Raw genomic sequence first — 27,614 nt, forward strand, 5'->3', positions numbered from 1 at the left:
GCATACGGCGATGGTTTTTGTTGGCGTCTGCTTTGTGTTATTCTCTTATGTATTGTTGTTTTATTCTGTTGTTTTGTTTTACTTATTTATGTAATTGTGTTTTTTTACTATCTGTGTCCCCATGACGTCATATAAGACCTCTGGAGGACATTCACATTTTTTTTTTTCTTTATTTGACACTTTCCCACTGTAGCTGGGGCGTCCATAGGAGCCCTAGTTACAGGGGAAAGCAACCCCTGTGGTGACATAAGTCACCTGCAGAGCTGCCAGGGTCTAGTCTGATCCTCCAGCTCTGCAGTCACAGCACAGGGAATCCCAGGAGGTCACATGATCCCCCCGAGGCTCCCGTAGTGAAAGTACATGTTACTTTCACTTTTCCCATACAGTGCTCATTGAGCACTCCTGTCTTCTGCTCCGGGTTATCAGCTGTCACTAACAGCTGATAACCCGTTCCTGCCTCTGACTGATTGCAGAGCAGGAGACTTAAAGCACCACCGTAATTTTACTATCGACGGTGCTCTAAGCCCAGGACCAGCCGCCGTAAATTTATTGTGGCTGGTCCTAAACGGGTTAAAGTGTCTGTGTCTTCAAACAAAAAAACTATCATGTTCTTTGTTAGATTAAATGGCACGGTGGGGAGTCTCACAAAAGGCCGGTTTCTGTGAATTGTATAAAAACATGCACAGTAAGTTTGAGTTGACTGTCTGAGCTACGTTGTTCGAGGGGAGTCTACAGTGGGCCATTGTCCCAAGTCGGAGCGCCCATGCAAAACTAAGCCACGGTCAAAGTTTTTGAGTGACGAACAAGAGTATTGTTGACTAAGTGCACATCTGCCAGAGCCTGTCTTACTGCGTCATCCAGCCAGGGATGTGGAGTCAGTAAGCCAAACCTCCAAATAGAACTCCTCAATTTTCCCAGACTCCAACTCCCGACTCCTTCATATATGACTCATGATTTTTAAGTGACAAATTTACCATAATAAAATGTTCAGGATTTTCATCACCAGTTTGATAAAATAATCAAGCTACATTCTACACTCCACATCCTGGTTATCAATGTGTTTGATAAAATGGGGCTTAGATGAATAGAATAGAATATATATTGATAGGGTATTTCAAGACTTTCCTAAATTCCTATGAAATGAAATATGCAACTAATGTGGCATTGAAGTACTTATACTAAATTTATACTCTCTCTCTCTTATTTATATATATATATATATATTTTTTTTCTTACAAGTTGGAGTCGCTACATTTCTTCTTACTCCACCAAAATGGGACTCTGACTCCGACTCCATGACTCCAACTCCACTGCCCTGTATCCAGCAATCCAAAAGACGCATAATCCGTAAAGTGTTCCAAAATACAAGTTATAGATTGGAGTTCTTCCCTCTGCAACTAAACAATATTCCATCTCTTGCCACACATACGACAGGCGGCTCTTTTCAACACATATGGCCCTACCTAAGACCTCTGCAAATATTGATGAGTGTCCGGACCTCATAAATGGGTGAGTGAGAGCTGTCTCTGATTGGTGAGGGCTGTGACCAATCAGAGGCAGCTCATTCAGCAGGCGGGGATTTTAAATCCCCGGCTGCTGAATACTACTCACAGCAGTTCAGGAGAACTGCCGGCCGGCTGTGGCTGAACTCCGTCTGTCGGGACAAGGTGAGTATATATATTTTTTTACTTTTTACACAGTTTTGGATGATTTTCAGGGAAGGGCTTATATTTTTAAGCCCTTCCCAAAAATTCATCCTGAGATCGCCCGCAGCCCATTGCTTTCAATGGAGCCGGCTGTATTGCCGGCTCCATTGAATTCAATGGGCAAACATCATTCTTCTCTGCCACAGCTGTTACAGCTGTGGCAGAGGAGAATGATTTGTGTTGTATATGTTCTCAATGGGGTCGGCACTGCTGCCGCCGGCCCCATTGAGCGCATATAGAGAAGAACAGGAATCACAGATCGCAGATAGGCGCGATCTGCGATTTCTGTTCTATAATAAATCGGACGAGCGCATAAAAAGCGCTCATGTGTCCGATACCATTGCAAAGCAATGGTTCTATAAAAACAGCGATCGCATGCGCAAATCGCGGCAAAAATCGCCCGTCTGACCGAGGCCTTAAATGGGCTGTTTGGTTACCGGACAATTGCTTACTTATGGTTGCATGTGTATTGAAATAACAAAACCAGCGGTACTTACATTCGATCCAGCGCTGCAGCCCCATGGTCCTCCTGGTATGTGCTGTGGAACGGTGACCATCTAGCTGCTGCAGCAGTCAGGTGCCGATCTCCTAGAATATATGCTCACTGTGGATATGGAAGAAGAACAGCATCTGACCATCGTGACCTTTGATTAGCTGCAGTGGTCAAGTGGTCACCATTCCACAACTAATACCAGAAGGACCATGGGGCTGCAGCGCTGGATCATAAGGACAGGTTTCACTAGCTTTAAGGTACTTTTACAATGCCAGGTTTTCTCCCATGATCAATATTTTTGCAAATTGATCAAGGCTGGTTCAGCTTGATTTGGATAAAGCAATTAGCAATACTCTATGTGCCAAAAGACTGTCAGTATTATCACCCGGGTACATCCGGCTGACAACTGATGATTTTTGGTGCCCTATAAGAGATATGAGCACCGAACAAAAGAGCCTTTACTCAAATGTCGTCTGATCAGTGGCAACTTCATGCAAGGGAGGTAGACTACAGAAAAAAAAAGTTTATTCAATGTTACACATTAACCCGTTAAGGACCAAGCTGTTTTGTAATATAAGGACCAGATACTTTTTAGGGATTTTACCCATGTGGCGGTTTTACTGCTCTATTTTTTTTCCTTTAGCTACCAAAATTATTTTTGCTGCGTATTTTTTCCGTGACATATAGGACTGTTTTTTTTTATATCTTTTTCACTGATTTTTTTTTTCCACATTTTAGTGTTATTGTGGGTAAGAAGCTAAAAAAATCATTTTTTTAACATTTATAATTTTTAAAAAAATAGTTTTTATATTTACACTAAAATAAAGTATGGAAATGGGTTCCTCTATTTGTTTCGGACGTTTTGATATATAGTATGTATGGTTTTGGTTTACAGGGCGCATACGGCGATGGTTTTTGTTGGCGTCTGCTTTGTGTTATTCTCTTATGTATTGTTGTTTTATTCTGTTGTTTTGTTTTACTTATTTATGTAATTGTGTTTTTTTACTATCTGTGTCCCCATGACGTCATATAAGACCTCTGGAGGACATTCACATTTTTTTTTTCTTTATTTGACACTTTCCCACTGTAGCTGGGGCGTCCATAGGAGCCCTAGTTACAGGGGAAAGCAACCCCTGTGGTGACATAAGTCACCTGCAGAGCTGCCAGGGTCTAGTCTGATCCTCCAGCTCTGCAGTCACAGCACAGGGAATCCCAGGAGGTCACATGATCCCCCCGAGGCTCCCGTAGTGAAAGTACATGTTACTTTCACTTTTCCCATACAGTGCTCATTGAGCACTCCTGTCTTCTGCTCCGGGTTATCAGCTGTCACTAACAGCTGATAACTCGTTCCTGCCTCTGACTGATTGCAGAGCAGGAGACTTAAAGCACCACCGTAATTTTACTATCGACGGTGCTCTAAGCCCAGGACCAGCCGCCGTAAATTTATTGTGGCTGGTCCTAAACGGGTTAAAGTGTCTGTGTCTTCAAACAAAAAAACTATCATGTTCTTTGTTAGATTAAATGGCACGGTGGGGAGTCTCACAAAAGGCCGGTTTCTGTGAATTGTATAAAAACATGCACAGTAAGTTTGAGTTGACTGTCTGAGCTACGTTGTTCGAGGGGAGTCTACAGTGGGCCATTGTCCCAAGTCGGAGCGCCCATGCAAAACTAAGCCACGGTCAAAGTTTTTGAGTGACGAACAAGAGTATTGTTGACTAAGTGCACATCTGCCAGAGCCTGTCTTACTGCGTCATCCAGCCAGGGATGTGGAGTCAGTAAGCCAAACCTCCAAATAGAACTCCTCAATTTTCCCAGATTCCAACTCCCGACTCCTTCATATATGACTCATGATTTTTAAGTGACAAATTTACCATAATAAAATGTTCAGGATTTTCATCACCAGTTTGATAAAATAATCAAGATACATTCTACAGTCCACATCCTGGTTATCAATGTGTTTGATAAAATGGGGCTTAGATGAATAGAATAGAATATATATTGATAGGGTATTTCAAGACTTTCCTAAATTCCTATGAAATGAAATATGCAACTAATGTGGCATTGAAGTACTTATACCAAATTTATACTCTCTCTCTCTTATTTATATATATACTGTATATATTTTTTTTTTCCTTACAAGTAGGAGTCGCTACATTTCTTCTGACTCCACCAAAATGGGACTCTGACTCCGACTCCATGACTCCAACTCCACTGCCCCGTATCCAGCAATCCAAAAGACGCATAATCCGTAAAGTGTTCCAAAATACAAGTTATAGATTGGAGTTCTTCCCTCTGCAACTAAACAATATTCCATCTCTTGCCACACATACGACAGGCGGGTCTTTACAACACATATGGCCCTACCTAAGACCCCTGCAAATATTGCTGAGTGTCCGGACCTGATCCCAGTTCAGCACAACTTATTTAAAGAACTAGGCCAGATATTTTCCCCGAACTGGTCTCCATTCAAACAAGCAGATGATTGCGTGAATGAATGTTCAGTTCCCAATCTTCTGCCTGTTTAAAAGGCCCTTCACTCATGGTTCCCAGAATACTGCTATATACAGCATCACCCTTAGGAGCACTTTTTGGCAGTACCCTCGAATGCAAATGTTTAGTTGCCCATAGATTTACTATCGCATAGCTAGGAGCAGCCCCTATGTTGCCCGCTGTCACACCTGTCTAATTACCAAGGACTCTGTCGCCACACATTAGAATAACAGCGCTGCGGCTCTCAGAATCCCAAGTACATTCAGACTATCAGGTGCGCAGGAGCTGTATGGCAGAGCAATCTGTCACTTTGTATTCCGAGCTCTTAAGAGCCCTTGTAATTGAATTATAAAGTGCCTCTGCAGATGAGTAATCTAGGGGGGATACACAAGCTGATATTTTACCTTATCTGTAAATTAAAACAGAAAGCAATTATTCTTGTAAAGCCCCAGAATTTCCATGCCAGGCATTTGTCCTTGGTTTGTTAAAGCGAGGAACATTTCACAGAAACACAATAGAAAACAGAAATTAATATATTTTCTTCATTTTGTGGAGAGCGTCCAATATCAACCCTCATGGGCAGCTGGCAGCTCAGAATTTGGAAGAACAATCGTCGCCAACATTCAAATAGCTCTTATCTCAAATTGTTGCTTGTAACATTGAACAATATATAAATGAAGGGCAGGCACGGATAACCTTAGCCTGTTGCTCATCCATCTGCATCACAGAAGATGTAATTCAGTAGCAGCTTGCGCACTGACGATTGCCCATTCTTGGTGTAATTTATGACTGGCACTCCCTCCTTGCAGTATGTTTATTTTTTAGTGCCAGACATAACTATGCTATTTTCCTTAGAAACGTATGCAGTGCCATTTGCAGCGCGCGGGACGAGCATATTGGAGCTTATTATTCGTTTTTTGGGAAAGGGAATCATTGGATGTTTGTCCGTGTACACCGATTACATTAGAAAGATTGCAGTAGAAGGAATTAGAATTCTATATGTTTCCTGCAACTTCATTGCAGAATGTCCTGTAGTTTTTATTTGTACTATTTTGGAGTTCATATGACGTTTTGGGGCATCCAAAAAAGCGCAATTGTTGTCTTGTGCATGCATTATCACAGCGCATTACTTTGATAGATTTGACTTTTATGGATGCAACAATAAAATTCTTGATTTTTATTCTAAATATGGGATATTACCTTTTATTTTTTTCTCATCAATAATAAAACTTTTTTTTACCAATTGTTATACTTTCTTTTTCAGTCTCCATAGAGGACTTCAACTTGCGATCGTTTGATCACTAATACTATATAATGCAATACCATAGTATTGTATTGTATCGCATTCTGACAGGAAGTCTATCATGATATGGCACAGGCATGTTTTCATAGGCAATCAGTCATGGGAGCCCTGGTGGCTTTCAGAAGGCCCCAGAGTGCCATGAGAACCCGAATGCACCTTGCAATCTCATCACAGGGGGCCCATTTGGGACTCAAAAACACCAATTGGGGCATTTAAAGAGGTAACAGACACAATTAGCATTCACACTGATCATGGCTGTTAGCCCTTTATGTGCTGCTTTTGCAGCCAGTGTGTGAATACCTACTGTGTATGGAGGAGGATCGGCTCCCAATCCTGCTTCATACAAACCCTGCGTACCCAGGATATAAATGTACACCGTGGGGTGTGTAGGGGTTAATTGAATGTCTGGGCCTGAATACTATTTGGTAATTTTTAATCAAAAAAGGTCATAATTCTGTGCTGATTAATGTCTCAATTTAAAAGAACTATTTTTTCTTTCATAGAGCTGAAAATCCCCTGCATGATGTAGATTTAAAACACAGCAGGCTGGCTACCTGCAGTCACCACTAGAGGGAGCTTAGGAGCTTTACTGTGTACATTGAAGACAGTATGCACCAAGCTCCCTTGGACCATCTACTGGTGACTGATTGCAGGTAGTCAGCATGTCGAAGGCATGGTGCCAGAAGTAAGTGCAGTTTCAGTTGAAATAGAGTTAATGGCACCACTGATGTACTATTGGGGGCCTCATGTTGTCTTTTAAATCCACAACTATGCAAATTGCCAAATGCAAAAAAAAATATTAAAAAAAGTTAATCAATGCAAAAGTTTAAAACTAAGGACAACTGAATCACTAATGAGAAAAAGGGCATGATCAGTAATTGGGAAACATATACAGGGAGAATGATTTTCATCAAGGGAAGAACCTGGAATTCCGCTTTATGGATATTCTCAAAACTAAGATTTTAGTCAAATTTTTTTGTTCAAACTTGTGTTTTATGTTTTCCATCAGGGATTCTGATAGTTTTGTCGGTAAGAGAAGCATAGTCTGATTGACCCCATAAAAAGTCAATGGGATTTGACAGGATTTGAATAGTTCCTAAAAATGACTTTATTCCTTAATAGTTCTATAGAATGATGAAAGGCTCCGATGACAAGGCCTTGACGTCTGATTTCCAACTGGCAGAACACTGTCATGGAGGCGTCTGAATCTCAATCATCAAATGCAACTAAATCTACTTCCTACCTGAAATGAATAGTGGAAGTTACATTTCCATGTATGGATATCAAAGTGACTTAGGGCTACATAAAATCTGTATAACAACCCTGACAGAAATCAGAACAGGAAATCTTTGTCATCATATCCTTCCAGTAATCCAGCCTCAGGATTTTGGGTCCGTAACTTTAAAGAAGTATATCGCAGACTAGACATTTTTTTTCACCCCTTGACTGGATAAGTAAAAAGTGATAGATCGGTGTAGCCCTGACCACTGGGATCCCATCGATCCTGAGAATGGGAGTCCTGTTTCCTCCTATTCTTCTGTACCGCTATGCATTATCACTTCTCATAGCGATCACAAGCCATGGCAGACACCGACAGCATTGTCTGGCATCAGGTAGTCATGGCAACCCATCAGCCCTCTGCAATTACATGGCGGAGGGTCTCTGTGAGCCCTTTACATGATGTGATCAACTGTTCCAGTGGAAGGCCAGCTGTCGTCCCTGCCAGCTCTCGCTACGGATGGTGCCGGTTAAGCTTCTGAGTCCGTGCCATCCATAGGATGTAAATGTACATCCCCTCATGAGAACGGATTGTTGTTCTTGGCAGAGTTTTTTTTCTAAAGGCATCCTTACGGTCAAAAATGAATAAGACAACCTATAACCACTAGACCCCCGCCATCCCAGTACCACAGCCCCCTCCAAACACTGTAAACATGCTACAGTAATGATGACGTTCCATTTATACTTGTCATCTCCGCAGCCAATCACTGTACACTGCTGAGGCCTGTGATTGGATACAGTGGTCACATGTGTATACAGAATATCACCGCTGCGGCTAGTAAAGAGAGAACAGTGGGAAGAACAGGAGCGGTGGTGGTCCGGAGACAGGGAGTATAGCTTATTTTATTATTTTACACCATTGGCTGCTTTTTTAAGGCATGTCCTAATCTTCTTATATTACAATCACTAATAGTGATTATTTCTGGGAAATTTTAAGAAGTTAGAAAGTTTTTGAAGTACACAAGTTCCTATGAACTAGATGATATGCAAAAATAGTTGACCTGTTTATTGTGCTGCCCGCCCTGTGGTCGGTTTGTAGATATACTCCATACTATAAATAGTTGTGTGCAGTGTCACCAGTTTCATCACTCGGCTCCACTTATGTCTCTCCTCACATCAACAACGTGACCCATGGTGGGATCTCTGTATAATAAAGCCGCAGTAGATACCATGCTGGGAAGTCCTTTCTGGAGGTGGATATGTTAGATGTTAATATGGTAGGACTTCAATAAATAGTATGTGGGGGCTAACTGGGACATATCAGTCCGCAGCTTGTGTACATACAGGTATATATAAAATGGGACTTTCTTATTTCATCCTCTTCAGTAGTAGTACACTGTATCTAAATAACATTGTAGAGCAAAGATAACATGCATTTTATGGATATTTCATTTTTCCAAAAAAGAAAAAAAAAGTTTAACATGCATATATATTTCAATGTAACTTCGGAAGCACATTTATTTGGAAAGGTTAAACAGGGGAAAGACGTTCATAACTCGGATGATGAGGGTGTTGACTACACATTAAGAGTTGGTTATTGCAAAAAAAAAAGAAATATAACAAATGTCTCACCAGGATATATTTTTGGGGCGGAAGTACAATGCACTCACCTATTGAGGTTGTATATTGTATAATACCCAACTTTCAGTGCACGTGGTATATTCAGTGGTGGTTCTATCTCTTGGGGATGAATCCCCAGTGAAACCTCAAGGAATGGATATAGCAGAGCACCGCTGGTATTGGCACATACCAGATGAAATGCTCATGATACAGTTGGAATAAGTAAGACTACATTTCATTTCAATAAGTAAGACTACGTTTCATCAGGTTTGGTTACTACAAATTTTTGTACTCCTCAACTTTTTTGGTCCCTTTTAGAGGATTTTGATCTTTGGGTATCACAAAACTTTAGGGGACCATTTTTTTGTACAATAAACTTGTAGTTTTAGGAAAATCACATTCAAGTGGAGATGATCTAAAAGGCTAGATGCTGCCCAAAAGACTGGAACCATTTCCAAAAATTAAAGCAGATCCTTTTTTATTACTCTAGACTCTAAAATTAAAAATAGGACCTTCGTCAAAGTGCTGGTTCATATGACTAAACCAAACAATGTTTTTGAATATGTTATGTAATGTTCCAACCAGCGCCAAAGTGGTTGTATTGCCAAACACTGTCTCATGCACCCACAATTAGTGTTGTCTTTTGTTTGTGCTTTAGTCTCTTACTAACAACTCAGTTACTGTATATGCGAAAAAAGAAAAAACATGGACATTAGATAAAGGGGTGTACTGTAAGTATTTTTTGAGGAGTTTCTAATTTAAAGGGATTCTTCACTTTGGACTGTTCTTTTTTTTAGAAGGACCCATTAACAATTAGCTGATGAAAATGCATAGCCCTCTGGGATTACCATTGATCATCTGTATTTGTAGAGAAATCTGCCAACATCACCACTGGTGCGTTACACTGAGCCCATTGAAACCGACTGGTTGAACAGCAGATCTCCCTCTAATAAGTCAAAATTCCATAATAGGGTGTAGGAAAATGTTTTTTTCTAAATTGGACAACTATTTTATGGGTACATCCAAACATACTAGAAAGGTAATAATTTTCTGCAGTGGAAAATTGGCACCAAAATCCGCACTAAACTGTGAGGCAATGTTTGAAATAGATTTTGGTGCAGATTTTGCATTGCGGAAAACCCACACTATTTATACTATGTGTGAATATAACTAAGATATACTTACAAAGTGCACAGGGTAGTATGTATGTACATGCAGTCATTTTTAAAGGACTTGTACCACCAAAGCAAGTTATCTGCCAATCCACAGTGGAAAACTCAGAATCAGTGGGACTCTCAGTGGTCAGACCCTTTCTCAGGGCTGGCGTCAGCACCCAGCAAACTCCGGCAGATGCCAGGGCACGCTACACTTGCCGACCAGAGTTGGGTCACAGAGGGTGCTGGGTCAGCACAGCATTTGTATTCCCTTGATTTTAATTTGAAGTGTGTTTAATTTAAAAAAAAAAACACTACATACTCACCTCCTGTATCACTCCTTGGCAGCTGCAATTGGCGAGCTGTCCCCCACCTATGTCCATGTCCATGTTGTGTGGACATGTGACAAACACATGATCGCTGTAGTCAATTCCCAGGCTCAGTGTTAATGAGATCGGGTAATAGCAGCGACACAGGAGGTGATTATATACTGGTTTATATTTTATTACATGCAAGGAGAGGCAAACAGTGGCATTATTATTCAAAGCAAACAGATGGGGCAACTATTTTCCAGAGGGGGCAAAGAGGGCATTATTTCAAAAACCAGGTAAATGAAGCACTATTTCTGAAAGGGGCAAAGGGGGACATTACTTCTAAAAGGGGGTATTATTACTGAGTGGGATGATAAAAAAAGCCATTATTGCTTTGTGGGGACACTTTACTGTGTGAGGATCACCATAAGCACCAATTAGTGTGTGGAGGCTTCAAAGGACACAAAAATGGGGATGCTACTACTGTGTGGGGCACCACACATGGCATTATTACTATCTTAGGTAATATAACTGGGGGCATTGTGTAAAAGTGTAATGGTGTAGATAATGTAGAGAAGATGATGAAAAAGCGAGGAGCGAAAGATGTCTATCTGTCTAATTTTGCTGTGACAAGTTGTGGCCAGGAGAAGTCATCATGGTGGTTTGGGCCGAATACAGAAGAAATAGGAAACTGAAAAACTCTAGTCAGAAAGGACATCACCTATGATCACTGGATATGATGGTATCATAGTCACTTTCATAGCCTGCAAAGCACCTGTGTAGAGCTCATATCTACTGCTATATGGTCACTGTATGCAGATTTACTGCCACACGATACTGCAAAGGAGCCTACTGAGAGTCTGATGTCCAAGGTCCTGCATAAATCTAGAAGCAGTTCTGCTAATACCAATCAGAAAGATATCCTCTATCCTATTGATAGGGAACAACTGGCCTTTGGTGGGACAACCCCTTCAAGGACTTTCATGATGGAGCACAAGGACCTTATTATATAGAGTCTTTTCATTTTACAAACAGCCTTAATGGTATTCATTTTAATGGAATATACTTCGTAGTTCACGCAGAACTCTAGTGATCCAGGTCGGCTACATCTTACAGCACAAAAATAATGAATTCAGCTAAGCCTCAGGTTGCTGTTAAATATTTAATCAGAATTTATAAAAGCTAACAGCAAGAAATACATGAAGCATTTCCTATGCTGAAAAGAGAACTGCATTAAGGGGAATAGAACACGAGACTTTAATCACCCTTGGTAATACACAATAAAACCCTTATTATGAAGAATTGAATTTTTACTTCTAGTGCCTCACGCTGGCCATCTAGGCGCTGAGTACTTCACTCGCAGCAAAGCCTCTTTCATTGCAGGAAGCCTTTGTAAGCGCCCAGTTGGTGAGCGCCTTTCAAATTTCAGATTTTGTAATGTTGCAAACACGCAGCTCTTCACTGGCAATGATCAGTGCTTTTCTTTGAAATTTCGGATTTAGGAAAAAAGTCAGTTTAGCTGACGAAAGAATATAATGATCACAACCAAAGGCAAAAAGCCCGGAACATAAATACAAAATAAGTCCGCTTTTGCAAGGGAAAATGTTTTAAGTGCATAGCAGTTGCTAGAAATGTTATGATGTGTGGCTGGTAACTGTACAATTAGTTGTGTCAGAATAGTGCGGCATGTTGTGCTGTTCATAGTCGTAAAAAGACTGAATTCAATGAATACCCATAGAAAGCCATTATACGTCAATAGGATCTTCAGGATCCCTTACAAAACAGATCATAATAGGTCTTTCAAATCTGTTGTGAAAAGAAATCCATTGTGCCAGTATAAACATAGTCTAGCAGTGGAAACTGTGTATACTGTAGAAATGTTCCCAAGCCTAAGCCCACCTTTGATTAAAGCGAAGCTTGACAATGCGCTCCTCCAAGGCTATCAAGTGGAAATGCAAAGACTTTCATGTCCCCAGGATAAAGTATATCCAGTTTATTATAATCCAGGAAATTAGAGAAAGTCAATAGAGATACGTTTCAGAGCAGAAACCCCTTCCTTAATCATAGATACATGATGATGACTGAGGAAGGGGCTTTCTAATCTGAAATGATTCCCTGTGGACTTTCTTTAATTTTGTGGTGTACAGTAAATTGGATATACTACATCTTGGCATTGTGAAGGTCTAGGCATTTCCACTTGATACCCTTGGGGGAGCGCACCTCCTTCATCAAGCTCCATTGTCAATCTACTCTGCAGGTCCTCGTTTTGCGCCAGCCTCTATCGAAGTTAAACCTATTGAACCACAATGTGTGCAAAACATCTAAAAAACTGGACCAATAAAAGGGTCATTAAAGGGGTTACCCAGGACTTTACTATTGATGACCTATCCTCAGGTTCACCGGTTTGGATACCTGCCGATCAGCTGTTCGCAGGACCCAATGTCATTATGGATAAAGCCAGAAGCAGATAACTCTGCCTGTAGTGCAGCGGCCCAGGTTGATATTACAGGCGCAGCCTCTATTGACTTCAAAAGCAGCTACGTTGTGCCTGCAATACCAACCCGGGCCACTACACTACAGACAGAATTGTCTTCTTCCGGCTCTGTCCGCTATGACAGCAGGCTTTGCAAAGAGCTGATTGGCAAGGATGCCAAGCGGCAGACCCCCATCAATCAACTATTAATGACCTATAATGAAGATAGGTTATTAATAGTAAAGTCCTGGAAAACCCCTCTAGGGGATTAAATAAAGGACAACCACATTAGGGGAGATTTATTAATCCTGTGCTATACTTACACCGAATAAAACTAGATTAGACAGACCGAAACTGTGTCATATTTATTACAATGGCTGCCACCTCCTGGCTGACTTACTGTACACCAATATCTTGCGCCAAAATAATAGCACATCATTAATAAATCTTGCACATTTTAGGCAATGCCTCCTTTTCTAGACACTTTTCGCATTGTCTAACGAAAAGTAAAAATTTCCAAACACATAATATGATGCATGTCATGTAGTCCACTTAATCAGTGTGTTTTGCGCCAGAATTCTGACACATTTTGCTTAGTAAATCTCTTCCAATATAGCTCTTCTACAGGAATACATTTAATTACTGAAACTAAAGCTAAATACAATTCCTTCAAGTGAAGAAAAAATAACTGCCAAGTAGTCAATAATCCAGTCCTGGGCTCCATTATCACTTGGTGCTCCCTGGCAGTCGGAACTAGAAGTGCTATAGGCACAGATGAATGTGCTGTCCTTTATCTATAAATGAGTAACAATGCCAAGAAGAGAGAAAATGGAGAAAAAGTGAGGAGAAAAGGGCAAGTCGACAATTAACAGTCTACAATTTGCATAAAAGCGTCATAGTTCAGTTAAATGCTATGTTTTACTGCACTCATTTTGAGTTTCGTGTAGATCCCTTAATTCGTACACATAGCGACTTTCAAACCTTTTGCTTTTGCCTCTGAAAACAGACAATAATTTACCTTAAAGGGATTGCCCAATGAAAATGAGTTTTTTACTATCACACTGGTCAGTTGGGGTCCGACTGCTTTGACCCCCAACTGTCACAAAAACAAGAGGCCTGAAAGTTCCCGAATAAATGGAGGAGTGATAGTCATGCATGCGTAGTACCACTCTATTTAATGCAGTGGAACTTCTAGCAATAGCCAAATACGTAAGCTTGGCTATCTAAGACAGTTCCATGGAAATGAATGGAGCAGTAATGCACCTGCGCGACCATCACTTCTCCATTCATTTGAGGACTTTTGGCCCCTTTTTCTTGTGACTGGTGGGGGTTTAAGTGGTTGATAGCCACTGTTCAAATAGTTATCCCTTATCCTGTAGATGGTAGAGGACTTCATTTTGTGGGACAGTCCCTTTAAAGCTGCTATAAACTTAACTATAACTTTTTTTCTGAATACCCATAGTGCAGTGCTTATTATCTACAGGGAGGCAGAAAAATTTTAAAAGGGAAGATTCAGTCAAAATGACCTTACATGCAACAGAACTATGTGTGTCAAATCACATTCATGGAGTCTGTGATCTTGGACCATCACTGACTTCCAGGATAAAAGGATTCTATAGGGAATATTCCCATGCATGTAACCCCAATTATATAAATTTTCAGCCACGTGTGACTATACCAATACTCAACCACTGTGATGTTCTCACATTTATCTATTGCATATAAGATGATCATTTTGATTGGATTTCCCCTTTAGATTTAGCTTTGAGTGCAAACTGAGAAGTAAACTTTTTAACTCAAGGTAAGTACAAGATAAGGAAATTATTCAGTTAGCGACTGTAGTAAGGACCTTTTACATGGGCCAATAAATCGTTCAGATTCCCACAATTTAGCGAGAATCTGAATGATTTGTTCAGTGTAAATGCATGTGCCGACTGAATGATGAATGAGGATTTGCTCGCTACTCGTTAGTCATTCAGTTTGTATGTGTAGAAAACTGAATGACAGATTGTCCCGTGTAACGATCCCCGACCCGCTGAACCTCCATTCACTCAGCAATGATCATTTCTATGTAAAAGCATAGAAACGATCATTGCTGGGATAACCTGTTGGGTATCAGTGCCCGACAGGTCATTCTGTGTAAAAGGGCCCTTCGTTGTAGTATATGATTAAGATTTTAAGTTACTGTTAGGTTGTGCTTCTGGGTTTTGTAGTACTATGGGTTTCCAGGAGCACATTTCCACAGGTGTGGCATGATTGCGCTAGCTGAGTGTGGTGTTCTCCAGCCAGCCAATCGCCTCTGGTCTGCTACATATCAATACCAGGCCCTCTAGTTAGAGGGAGCTGGTTTTCCTAATTCCCCCTTGTGCTTGCATTCATGCTTGTGACTCTGTGGGTGTGAGCTGCGATGTTCTGTGTGTCTGTTCTGGTTGCCAGACATGTGGTGTGAACAGTCCTGTTCCGTTTTGTATGCATTCCATGTTGTGTTGGTGTGAACTGTGTCCTGTGCTGCTTGGTTCATTTACCATCTAGGACATGTTAGGTCCATAGGTTCCAGCGTGAGGTCATCCCTATCAGAACGATCATCCTTCATGTAGGCAGGGTTCCTGGGGTTAGTTGTCTCGGTAGAGTAGGGACCTGCGAGACAACAGGGACCCTTGAAATGGGCTTGCGAGCTTAAGTATCTTGGCCAAAATACGAACTAATACCTTGTACATTCTATAGTTTTTCCATCTGGCTATGTGTGCAGATATGCGGGTGAGTGCTTTGGGCATTTGTCAGTCACCTCCAGTGGACTGCTGAAGAGTGGAAGAAGGTCTTATAAACTCATGCATCAAAATTTTATATCTTCGGTTCATCACACAGAGTTTCTTTATGCATTCAAGTAGGTAAAAGGATGGTTTATGAGTCTATGACACCAATTGTCATACATGGAGGAGGAAGTGTGATGGTCTGGGGCTCTTTTGCTGGATCCAGAGTTGGCAATTTGCACAGGGTGACTGGCACACCGGACAAAAAAGGGCTACTGCAGCATTTTGATATGCCACGCAATATCCTCTGGTGTCCACCTAGTTAGTTGGGGGTTCATATTATAGCAGGACAAGGCTCCAAAACATACACTACCGTTCAAAAGTTTGGGGTCACCCAAACAATTTTGTGTTTTCCATGAAAAGTCACACTTATTCACCACCATGCGTTGTGAAATGAATAGAAAATAGAGTCAAGACATTGACAAGGTTAGAAATAATGATTTGTATTTGAAATAACATTGTTTTTACATCAAACTTTGCTTTCGTCAAAGAATCCTCCTTTTGCAGCAATTACAGCATTGCACACCTTTGACATTCTAGCTGTTAATTTGTTGAGGTAAGCTTGTGAAATTGCACCCCACGCTTCTAGAAGCATCTCCCACAAGTTGGATTGGTTGGATGGGCACTTCTGGCGTACCATACGGTCAAGCTGCTCCCACAACAGCTCAATGGGGTTCAGATCTGGTGACTGCGCTGGCCACTCCATTACCGATAGAATACCAGCTGCCTGCTTCTGCTGTAAATAGTTCTTGCACAATTTGGAGGTGTGTTTAGGGTCATTGTCCTGTTGTAGGATGAAATTGGTTCCAATCAAGCGCTGTCCACTGGGTATGGCATGGCGTTGCAAAATGGAGTGATAGCCTTCCTTATTCAGAATCCCTTTTACCCTGTACAAATCTCCCACCTTACCAGCACCAAAGCAACCCCAGACCATCACATTACCTCCACCATGCTTAACAGATGGTGTCAGGCATTCTTCCAGCATCTTTTCATTTGTTCTGCGTCTCACAAACGTTCTTCTTTATGATCCAAACACCTCAAACTTGGATTCATCCGTCCACAACACTTTTTTCCAGTCTTCCTCTGTCCAATGTCTGTGTTCTTTTGCCCATCTTAATCTTTTTCTTTTATTGGCCAGTCTCAGATATGGCTTTTTCTTTGCCACTCTGCCCTGAAGCCCAAAATCCCGCAGCCGCCTCTTCACTGTAGATGTTGACACTGGTGTTTTGCAGGTACTATTTAATGAAGATGCCAGTTGGGTACCTGTGAGGCGTCTGTTTCTCAAACTAGAGACTCTAATGTGCTTATCTTCTTGCTTAGTTGTGCAACGCGGCCTCCCACTTCTTTTTCTACTCTGGTTAGAGCCTGTTTGTGCTGTCCTCTGAAGGGAGTAGTACACACCGTTGTAGGAAATCTTCAATTTCTTAGCAATTTCTCGCATGGAATAGCCTTCATTTCTAAGAACAAGAATAGACTGTCGAGTTTCAGATGAAAGTTCTCTTTTTCTGGCCATTTTGAGCGTTTAATTGACCCCACAAATGTGATGCTCCAGAAACTCAATCTGCTCACAGGAAGGTCAGTTTTGTAGCTTCTGTAACGAGCTAGACTGTTTTCAGATGTGTGAACATGATTGCACAAGGGTTTTCTAATCATCAATTAGCCTTCTGAGCCAATGAGCAAACACATTGTACCATTAGAACACTGGAGTGATAGTTGCTGGAAATGGGCCTCTATTCACCTTTGTAGATTTTGCACAAAAAAACAGGCATTTGCAGCTAGAATAGTCATTTACCACATTAGCAATGTATAGAGTGCATTTTTTTAAAGTTAGGACTAGTTTAAAGTTATCTTCATTGAAAAGTACAGTGCTTTTCCTTCAAAAATAAGGACATTTCAATGTGACCCCAAACTTTTGAACGGTAGTGTACTTCTAAATGATTATGATAGAACTACCTAAGAAGATAAGAAGACGCCGGTAGGCTTCAAAGAATGTACAAAGAATGTACAGCCTCCAGACTTAAACCCTATTGAGCTTGTTTGGAATGACCTGGACAGAAGAGTGAAAGCAAAGCAACCTACAAGTGCAGCACATTTGTGGGATCTTCTGCATCAATGTTGGGAAGAAGTCTCTTAACAATATCTGAATGTACTTATAGAAAGTATGCCTGGATTGTGTAAAGCTGTTATTTCAGCTACAGGTGGCTAGCGTGAAGAGTCAAAAATCTAGATTTAATTTGAGACAAAGTTAATCCATTATTTTTATTTTAAACTGTTTATTTGTTCTATGCTTTTATTTCAAAGTACATTTTAGACATTAAACTATGTAAATATCAAAAAAATGGAAAAATTGGGCTATTCTAAAACTTTTGACCAGTAGTGTAAATAATTTCAAACAGTAGAATACAGAGCAACACGCAGTCTACAGCATCATCAGCAAACAGTATTTTTCATTCCAACATAGTACATTTTGTAAGGCGGTAAGTGTGGGACACTTTCGGTTTACTACTAGAGATGAGCGAGCATACTTGCTAAGGCAAACTACTCGAGCAAGTAGTGCCTTATGTGAGTACCTGCCCGCTCGTCTCTAAAGATTTGGATACCGGCGGGGGGGGGGGGGGGGGGGGGGGGGATTGGGGAGGAAGGGGTGGGAGATCTCTCTCTCACTCGCCCCCCCCCCCCCCCCGCTCTCCCCCGCAACTCACCCCTCTCCCCCGCCGGCACCCGAATCTTTAGAGACAAGCGGGGAGATACTCGGCTAAGGCACTACTCGCTTGAGTAGTTTGCCTTAGCGAGTATACTCACTCATCTCTATTTACTACCTTTACTGCTTCTGGTTATGCTATGAATACTAACAAATTCTTCATTATAGCTATTGTACCACATATATCTCAGATCTTAAAGGGTATCTTTCAAGTGATTGATCAGCTACATTCTAGTTATGTAATTTTTCAGCAAAGTCATTAATATGCTCAAAGGCCTTTCCTCAATGCATCAGCTTCTACACCTCGAAGAGTGAAAACCTTCATATTTTGTGCTCCCTTCTGCATTTACAGGCTAATCAGTTAGACATGAATCATCTTGCTTAACCTAAGCGTGAACACCATGACACCTCTCTGTCTGCAGGATGCCTGCAAGTCACAACATTTCCTACCAACTATATTTAAAGCCACAAAAAAAATCTGACAGTGAAGATGACAGGTAAAGGAAGTCATCTTGTTGCATACTAAATAGCATGCTCAATGCAGAGAAGATGTCATCATAAGGCCAGATCTAGAGACTCTTGACACTCATTTGTATTAGGCAATAGGCATTTTGCAACGATCGTAGCCCATTCAATAACATCAAACCAGTCAATGTTTGAACCCCATTAGACTAGGACAAACCGGGTCAACAGGTAGATCGCCCCTTTGCATGTCAGGTTCGCTGGAAACAATATCAAGTGTTCCTCAATTTTTGTAATGTGCTTACAGTTGTACAAAAAGCTTTCTTAGACGTCCCTCATAGTCCTGAAGAATTGCAAAAGAGGTTGCAGTTTCAAGTTTGTCTAGAAGATACAATACAATACAAATACCTGCACTGTAGAAATCACTTCCAGCCAGTACAAAGTTTGCACTTAGCATAAATTACTATATAATATGCATGGAGTGAATTCTCAACAATTCCTTTTGTAGGGTAGAGCATGATATGTCCCAAATGTTGTAACTTTGTTTCAATCAGTGATACTCATCAAATATCGCACAGGTATATAATTTATCTTTGAAAGCTACTGAGGAAGAAGCTTAGGTAGCTCTGAAAGGCATTTAGCCACTAATGAGAGAGGTCTAGTCCTGTCATTATGAGAGCACGCTTATGTGGTCCATTCAGTGGCAGATTACCAGATAGACAGAGTAGGCACTGGCCTGTGGGTCCCGTGCCTTTAGGGGTGCCGCGACATTGGATCAAAACGGAGTTGATCTTGAGAGAAAATTACAATTAGGCTTTCTTAAATTGTTTTCTAAAGATATGAATCAATTTTAAGAAAGGAAGACTTTACATAAAAGACTCAACATTGAAAACATTGGATCATGTAATGTACCCATTAACAACTTAAAGTACATCAACCATAGACACCAGGTTCACATTACAGTTTGTCTCTTCTGTCAGCTATCAGTTTGTAAAAAGCTTTGGTGCAACCTCCTTTTGTGTAATGTAGTGATGGTCCTCTCCAGCGAGCAGCACATTACACGACTTAATTCAATATTATCCCACTAGAGCATGTGCAGGAGAAACTTTGAGAAACAAGGCTTTATGTCAGTTAGTGTGTTACGAGTGCCCACCGACTCCAGATCCCAGCAGAATATTGGCGAGCAGAAGCTTCGAGAACAATGACGAGTATATATACCAACGTTGATGTTTGATTTGTGTACAATTTGATTTGTGTTACAATTGTTGGCTGGTTCCCCCCCCCCCCCCCCCCCCATTTCTCCCTAGAATTCTGTCCCAAGATTTCGATGCATGGGTCCTCCACAGGGTTTAATGCTTCGCAACCACTCTGTCCTTCCTGGTTGCTGCTGACCAGGAATTGTGATTGCTGTAGCCACTGGCTATAGAAGATCACTGCTGCTGACCAGGACGTCCCATGTCCTGATCAGCAGCAACCAGGAAGGGCAGAATGGCTGCAAAGCAATTTTAAGTAGTGGGAAAACGCCTTTAAAATAGTCAACAATTTTCTTGCACCTTCTTCTCTGATTGACAGGTATGGGCAGGAATTAATTTCAATCTTCTAAGGCCAGAAGCACTTGCCTTCTGCTGTCTAGCACTGTTTACCCTGTCACTCATATATTATATGGAAAATGATCAAGTCCTGATATTACTTTCATTACTTTTAGAATGGACCTAAATGTCAAAAAGCTCAGGAAATAAGAGAAGTAACCAGGAGACTGTGTGGTGCAATCTGATATAGCAGGTTGAGGTGATCGGTTGATTTGTATGTATGTGTCCAGTTGCGTTTGATATCTACAGTCTCAGCTAAAAGTTTTGAGACTGACAGAAATTTTGGTTTTCACAAAATTTGCTGCTTCAGTGTTTAGATCTTTTTAGTCAGATGTTTCTATGACACACTGAATTACAATTTTAAGCAGTTTTTAATTTTTTTGTGACAATTGCATAAAGTTTAGGCAAAGACTCAATATTTACAGTGTTGGCCCTTTGCTTCAAGACTTCTGCAATTTGCCCTGGCATGCTGGATATCAGCTACAGGGCCAAATCCTGACTTATGCCAACCGATTCTTGCCTAATTAGTGCTTGGAGTTTATCACAAATTCTATGTTTTTGTTTGTCCATCTGCTTTTTGAGGATTGACCACAGCTTCTCAATGGGTTTGAGATGTAAGGAGTTTCCTGGCTATGCACCAAAAAAGTTCAATGTTTTGTTCACCAAGCCACTTAGTTATCACTTTTGCATTGTGACATAGTGTTCTATCATGCTGGAAAAAGCATTGCTCATCACCAACTTGCTCTTGGATGGTTGGGAGAAGTTGTTCTTAGAGGATGTTTAGCAACCAGTCTTTATTCATGGCAGTGTTCCTAGGCAAAATTGTGAGAGCCCCACTCCCATGGATGAAAAGCAACCCCACACATGAATAATCTCAGGAAGCTTTACTGTTGGCATGGCACAAGACTCATGCTTGTGCTCACCTTTACTTCTCCAGTCAATCATTCTTCCAGATGGTCCAAACAGTCTGAAGGGGGCTTCATCAGAGAAAATCCTGTACAGGGATTGGACCGCCGAGGACTGGAGTAAAGTTATTTTGCTTTTTTATGGTATAATGTTTTTATGAATTTCAGGTGGCATCTTTTAGTTAAAGTATTAGAGAGGGTGGGGGGTTACAGGGTTTCATCATCTCCGCTAATACGTTTTGCCTATGTATATGTGATTAGGCACATCAAGTTTGCATCATTTATTATAATTATATTCCTCTTGTCAATAAAGTATTGGAGTCCAACCTGACCCCTGAGCCGCACCACAGAGACAGCTGGTTTTCCCATTAACTGTAGAATTTAGCCTTCCATTACAGATCATATAGCCTAGATGTAACTTAATGCCTAGTGGACTCAGCATGGCTTTCTGACTATTTTCACCTACCTGTAAATACCAAGCTGGCATTCTCAAGCTCTTCTTGAGGAACCTTGAAGCTGAAGGATTCATTGTAAAAAGGGTCAATGGTGCCTCTCATGCAAGATGTCTTTTTGGTTTTTGCTAACTTTAACCCATGCACCAACTGGATTTTCACAAATGGATCTGAAAAAAATACAGTTTAGTTATAATTATTTGATGAATATGTAAATTACAGCCAGTTATGCCTCACAACAACGTGTTCACAGAGCCTATGTGTGCCGTAAAGTGGTGCACAGTATTCTTCCCTAGCCAAAATACAGCTAGGAAGTGGAAGTTGGAAAATTTTTATTACCCCATATTTACATATCATTGGACAATCAATTTAAAGGGAATCTGTCATTATGTTTTTTCAGCCCTCATTGAGAGCACCACAATGTAGTGCCTGTTACACTGATTACAGTGATATTTCTGCTGTCTGGATTTGTGCAGTAGTTTTGGAGAAGCTTGTATTTTATTAGTAGCAGCCAGACACAGAATTAGGCCTTAGTCAGACGGGCGTTTTTTGCCGCGATTTGCGGATCGCATGACGGATGCGCATCCGCAAATCGCGTGACCGGTGCGCGCAAGTCGCCCGAAAATCTGCTCCTAGCCGCGTTTCATTAGAAACGGGCCGGAGCTGTCCAGCGCATTGCATTCAATGGAGACGGCAATACAGCCGTCTCCATTGAAAGCAATGCGCTGCGGGCGAGCCCGGGATGAATTGTCGGTAAGGGCTTAAATATATAAGCCCTTACCTGCAATCCATCCTAAAATGTGTTAAAATAAAAAAAAATTGCATTCTCACCTTCTGCCTGCAGCCGTCCTGCAGTGGGTGTGAAGGGGGTGTGAGTCAGACCTGCCCCCTGATTGGCTCAGCGCTGAGCCAATCAGAGGCATGCCTCACTCACACCCATTCATGAATTCATGAATGGATGTGAGTCAGACCTGCCCCTGATTGGCTCAGCGCTGAGAGGCAGCAGTCACTCACCCATTCATGAATTCATGAATGGGTGTGTGAGTGAAACCGGCCTCTGATTGGTCAGGCTGTGACCAATCAGAGCAGATCATTCAGCAGGCGGGGATTTTAAAGCCCCGCCGGCTGAATAGTGCCGAGAAGCAGTTCAGGAGAACTGACAGCGGCCGCGGCTGGACTCCGGCTGCAGCGGAAAGGTGAGTATACAATTTTTTTTTATTTTAAACACATTTTAGCATGAATTGCAGGGAAGGGTTTATATATTTAACTCCTTCCCGACAATTAACCCCGCGCACGCCGGCAGCCCATTGCTTTCAATGGAGCGGCTGTATTGCCGCTCCATTGAATTCAATGGGCAAACATCGTTCTTCTCTGCCACAGCTGTTACAGCTGTGGCAGAGAAGAATGATTTGTCTTCTATATGTTCTCAATGGGGTCGGCGCTGCTGCCGCCGGCCCCATTGAGCGCATATACAGAAGCGAACAGGAATCGCAGATCGCAGATAGGTGCGATCTGCGATTTTTTGTTCTATAATTTTTCGGACGAGCGCATAAAAAGCGCTCATGTGTCCGATACCATTGCGAAGCAATGGTTTTAAAAAAATCGCCGGACGCATGCGCATGCGCAAATCGCGGCAAAAAACGCCCGTCTGACTAAGCCCTTAGCCTGCATATTCACGAGCTGCAAGCTGGCCCCACCCACCCTGACCTCCAGCCAATGATTGGCAGCTGTCTCTAAGTACAGTAATAGGCAGACAGCTGTCAATCACTAGCTGAGGGCGGGGTGAGTGTAGCTAGACTGCAGCTCATGAATATCCCAAACTATGGCACAGATCCACACAGCAGACATATCACTGTAATCAGTGTAACTGCTCTGAGAGAGAGGAGTGCAGAAAGACGGTGACAGTCTCTTTAAGTACATAGAATAATATAACATTGTCACCTTAAATAATAATGGAAAATTAGTGTTTTTCATCTCATTTTACCAGTATTACATTTTATGTAATTGCATTTACACTTTTCCAAACAGTCTCTAACTTCTCTAATGTACCTAAAATTAAAAATAAAGCAACTTTGCAGCTAATTTTGATTAAAAATATCCTACCGTTTTGTGCATGGAGCTCCTATGCAGAAATATCTGTTTCCATGGTTATAGGCTAAAAACAAAGCCTGTGTATTCTGATCCTTCAGTGATGTGGCTCTACCTTATTTCTAAGCTACTATGACGGGCTTTTTGCACACAGACAAACTTAAAGTCGTGCCTAATATTTTTGGGTTCAACTCACATCGGATAGCACACGGATATCCCGTCCATGTGCTATCCGATGTACATGTGCTATTTGCATCCAAGAATCGGACAAACATAGGACATGTTTTTTTTTACTCTGACTTTCAATCCAAGTAAAAAAAAGCCCATGTGCATACAACCCATTCAAATGAGTGAGTGCTACTTCTGTACTATTTGGGATTGATATATCAGTCCGAAAATTGAACAGAAATATAGTCCGTTTGCAAGTACTTTAAGGCTTTGTTCACATGAACGTCAGTTTAACATTTCGAAAGCCACGGTAAAAAAGCGCAGCTATTGGAGCATTAGATCATGTGAACAAAGAATTGCCCCATAGCAAAGAGAGAGGGGACCCCACTCTCTCCGCTGCTGGGGCATTCCTTCTCCCCCCTGTAGGGGAACCCCGGCATCTGCGCTGCTTGATTATCCCTCCAGCCTTACTGAGATGAAGGGAATCCCCGCGGAGAAGGGTGTTCCCTTGAGGCTTTCTTTCATCTCTCTCTCTCCTCCCGGAGCTGCGTCACTTTTTTGCTAAAACACACAGATCCCAATAGTGTGAATGTGCACTTTCACCGCTAATTAAGCTCGGGACTTGATAGTGGGAAATCGTCCATTCATGCAATTTTTTGCAGCGCTAGCTACGATTTCTATCCGCGGCTAGCTTCTACGTGATTTTGTAGCCTGTGTGAAGGAGACCTGAAATATTTATTACCTATCTGTTGCAAAGGTAAGGTGTTAAATTGGTGAGGCTGCAATCACTGAGACACACTCCAATCACCGGACTAGTGGATAGGTGTTGGTCTTTTCGCAGTGAGAATATCCTTTTAAGGTCTTTCATACCAGCGGAATTATTCTTCCAGGACATAGCAGAAATTGCCACTGTAGAAACCCATGCCAATATCTTCACAGCGGAATTGCAGGCAGGTTCAAATCATTTTTAACTCCACATCAAAATTCCGCATGCAGATTTTGGTGCAGAACTTTCCGCAAGACTGAAAATTGCGCTGCATCCTAGAAGAATAATTCCGCCTCTGTGAAAGAGCCCAAAAAGATCAGAAAGCATTCAGTGTGTGGTAAAAATGCAATAATCGGCATGATCTGGAAGACAAGGGATACTTTTTCACTGCTATGTATACTGAGGTTTCAGATAAAGACAGATACAAGGTGAAGCACAAGTCTTACCAGATCCCTGGCTCATATCAGTCTGAAGAAGCTGTTTTGCTCTGATAATATCCACATTCAATCTTCCAGCACTTGGCAGGTAATTAAGAGACAGAAGCAGCTCTCCCAGCTCCACTTCATTCTAAAACAAGAAGACATATGAGAGACCTCCGGCCACACAGATGTAACCACAGCCCCACACTGCGCCCCCGCCACGGTCCAGCATAACATATACCAGCCATAGAGTTATATATAAATTTTTTTTTTAAATATTGATCGTTCAGTCGTTCTCATTTACTTATACAGCGAGCTAACGATGTGTCTGCCTGTATAAACAGGCTGCCCGAACAAACGAGTTCTGACATCGTTTGCTTGTTCAAAAGATAAATCGTTTGGTGTCAACGGACCCTTAGGGCTCCTTCAGACTCTTGTATATGTTTTTTGCGCAAGTCTCAAGGCTTTTTTGTGTGCGCATTGGCGCATTGTACTATACTTTTTGTGCACACTGGGCACGTTCATTTGTGAACGGCAGATGATCACACTCTGATTTAAATGGATCTTTAGCGTACTATGTCCCAGATATGTTTTTTTTTGGAATTGCGCAGCGTCTATTTTCTGTGTATTGCGCGCATATAAAGGAGCCCTTTTAAAATATAATATAGCAGCATGGTACATAATACAGATTGTAGACACCCAGAAAACACTATGTATCTGTGGTCATCCAATATATATTGGATGACCACATGACATGCTAAGGCTTATATATATAGGAGCTAATAGAGGGGGGCTTGACACCTAACTGTTTAGACTGTAGAGGACAATTGTGGCCCGCATTCACCAGCCTTGGGTGTGGTTTCAGGCAGAACGATGCTGCGCCACCCTCTCACCAATGTAGCGGAGAGCGGCTCCTGCTACACTCACAGTCAATGTTTAAGTGCTGTACAGGGATATACAGCACGATGTGGGTGGTACCAAGCCAGGAAGCGGTGCTCACCAGCTTTGGTGCCTAATGGTTCCTGGCGCATTCAGTGCCAACATCAAAGCACTGTACTGGAATATACATCGTGATGTGGACACTAGCCAAGCAGCTTCTGCTGCTCAAGCAGGGTGGGCTGCAGTGGTGGGTAGCGGACACTCGCCTCTCAGATCAGTGACTCCAGTGCCTGCTGCATTCAGTACATATATCAAAGCGCTGAAGGAAAGGGTGGAGAAGACCGCGTCGTCCAATCACACTGCACTGTTCCCAGCACTCAGCAACCTAGTAGAGAGCGGCTCTTGCTACGCTGAACTGCACTTTAACTGAGCTGCTCCTGCGCCACTCAGTGCCCACATTGAAGCTTTGTACAGGAATGATGTGGTGCTACGAAACCAGCCAAAAAATATTGTAATTACATGCGCTAACAATAAATAAAAAGCCTGTGGAAGCTCAGGAAAAATTTTTGCTAGTGTCTATGAAAGTTGGGCAACACACAAATGGACCAACATGTTGGCTTGTGTATTCGAAATGGCTGTTACATTACGACTATTATTCCTAATTCCACTAAATACTTTTCATGAGCATGGAGATTCATTTCCCAAACCCCTTGTTCTTGAGTACTTGGTTCCAGCCACTCAGTAGAAAAGGGGATGAGACCAAATATCGCTTGGCCCTCTCACTCTATGGGCCGCATAGCAACTGCATTGTCTGCCTCTATGGTACGTATGTCCTTGGCTATGAAACAGTTACGGAAAGTATACAAAGCCATACATGAAAATGATGCAGTATAGTAACACAAAAGGTATATAACCAGCAAATGTCAGGTCACAAGTGCTAGGCTTGTTATTAGTGTGTTCCAAAGTATTTGGCTCCTTAATAACATGCTACAGTAATAGCTGGGTCTAGTGATGAGCAAACTTTTGAAAAGTTCGGTTTGGCGGCTTCACCGAGCGTTTGCACAAAGTTTAGTTTGGTTCAAATTACTTCAAATTGAACCGAACATTCACCAAAAACTCTAAAACTGTTGTATAACACTGTCTAAGACCTATATAGGCATTGTATATAGTAACACTCTAAGGCTGCCTGTCCACAGGCATTGCGATATCCCGCGGCGGATCACCGCCATGGGAGCCGCCGCCCGGGAGCAGAAGCCAATGGATGGACATCTGCAATGAGCCTATCTTGACAGTGAGCCTATCTGCTAGGATTCTCCGCTCGTGCATAGGGGGCCGCATTCCATAGCAACGCCATGGAAAGCATGCACTGCATTCCCCTTGGCCGGATTATCTCCGTGGGGAACGCAAGGCTTTTAAGGCTCTTAGACAGTCTTATACACTGGTGTTCAGGACTAGTGTTGAGCGAACAAGTAGAACCTTGTTTTGGGTACAACTTTGCTAAAAGCTTGGTTCATGACCGAAACCCGTAACAGGGTTCTACTGGTTTGGTTCGCTCAACACTAGTTGTATCTATTTATCTATGGGTTTATGAAGGGCCAATGCACCAA

General features: G+C 41.8%; 1 protein-coding gene across 1 annotated transcript in view; it reads right to left on the reverse strand.

Moving 5' to 3' along the window:
• SYT17 (synaptotagmin 17) overlaps window positions 1-27,614 on the reverse strand; it is a 75,717-nt gene that overhangs the window by 13,031 nt on the left and 35,072 nt on the right. Inside the window, exons 5-6 of the mRNA XM_066577493.1 lie at window positions 25,156-25,276; window positions 21,702-21,857 (exon numbers count right to left, since the gene is read on the reverse strand). Coding sequence (XP_066433590.1) covers window positions 21,702-21,857; window positions 25,156-25,276 — 277 coding nt within the window. The remainder of the gene's footprint in view (window positions 1-21,701; window positions 21,858-25,155; window positions 25,277-27,614) is intronic.

The sequence above is a fragment of the Eleutherodactylus coqui genome, chromosome 8, assembly GCF_035609145.1.
Source record: "Eleutherodactylus coqui strain aEleCoq1 chromosome 8, aEleCoq1.hap1, whole genome shotgun sequence".
Lineage (NCBI taxonomy): Eukaryota > Metazoa > Chordata > Amphibia > Anura > Eleutherodactylidae > Eleutherodactylus > Eleutherodactylus coqui.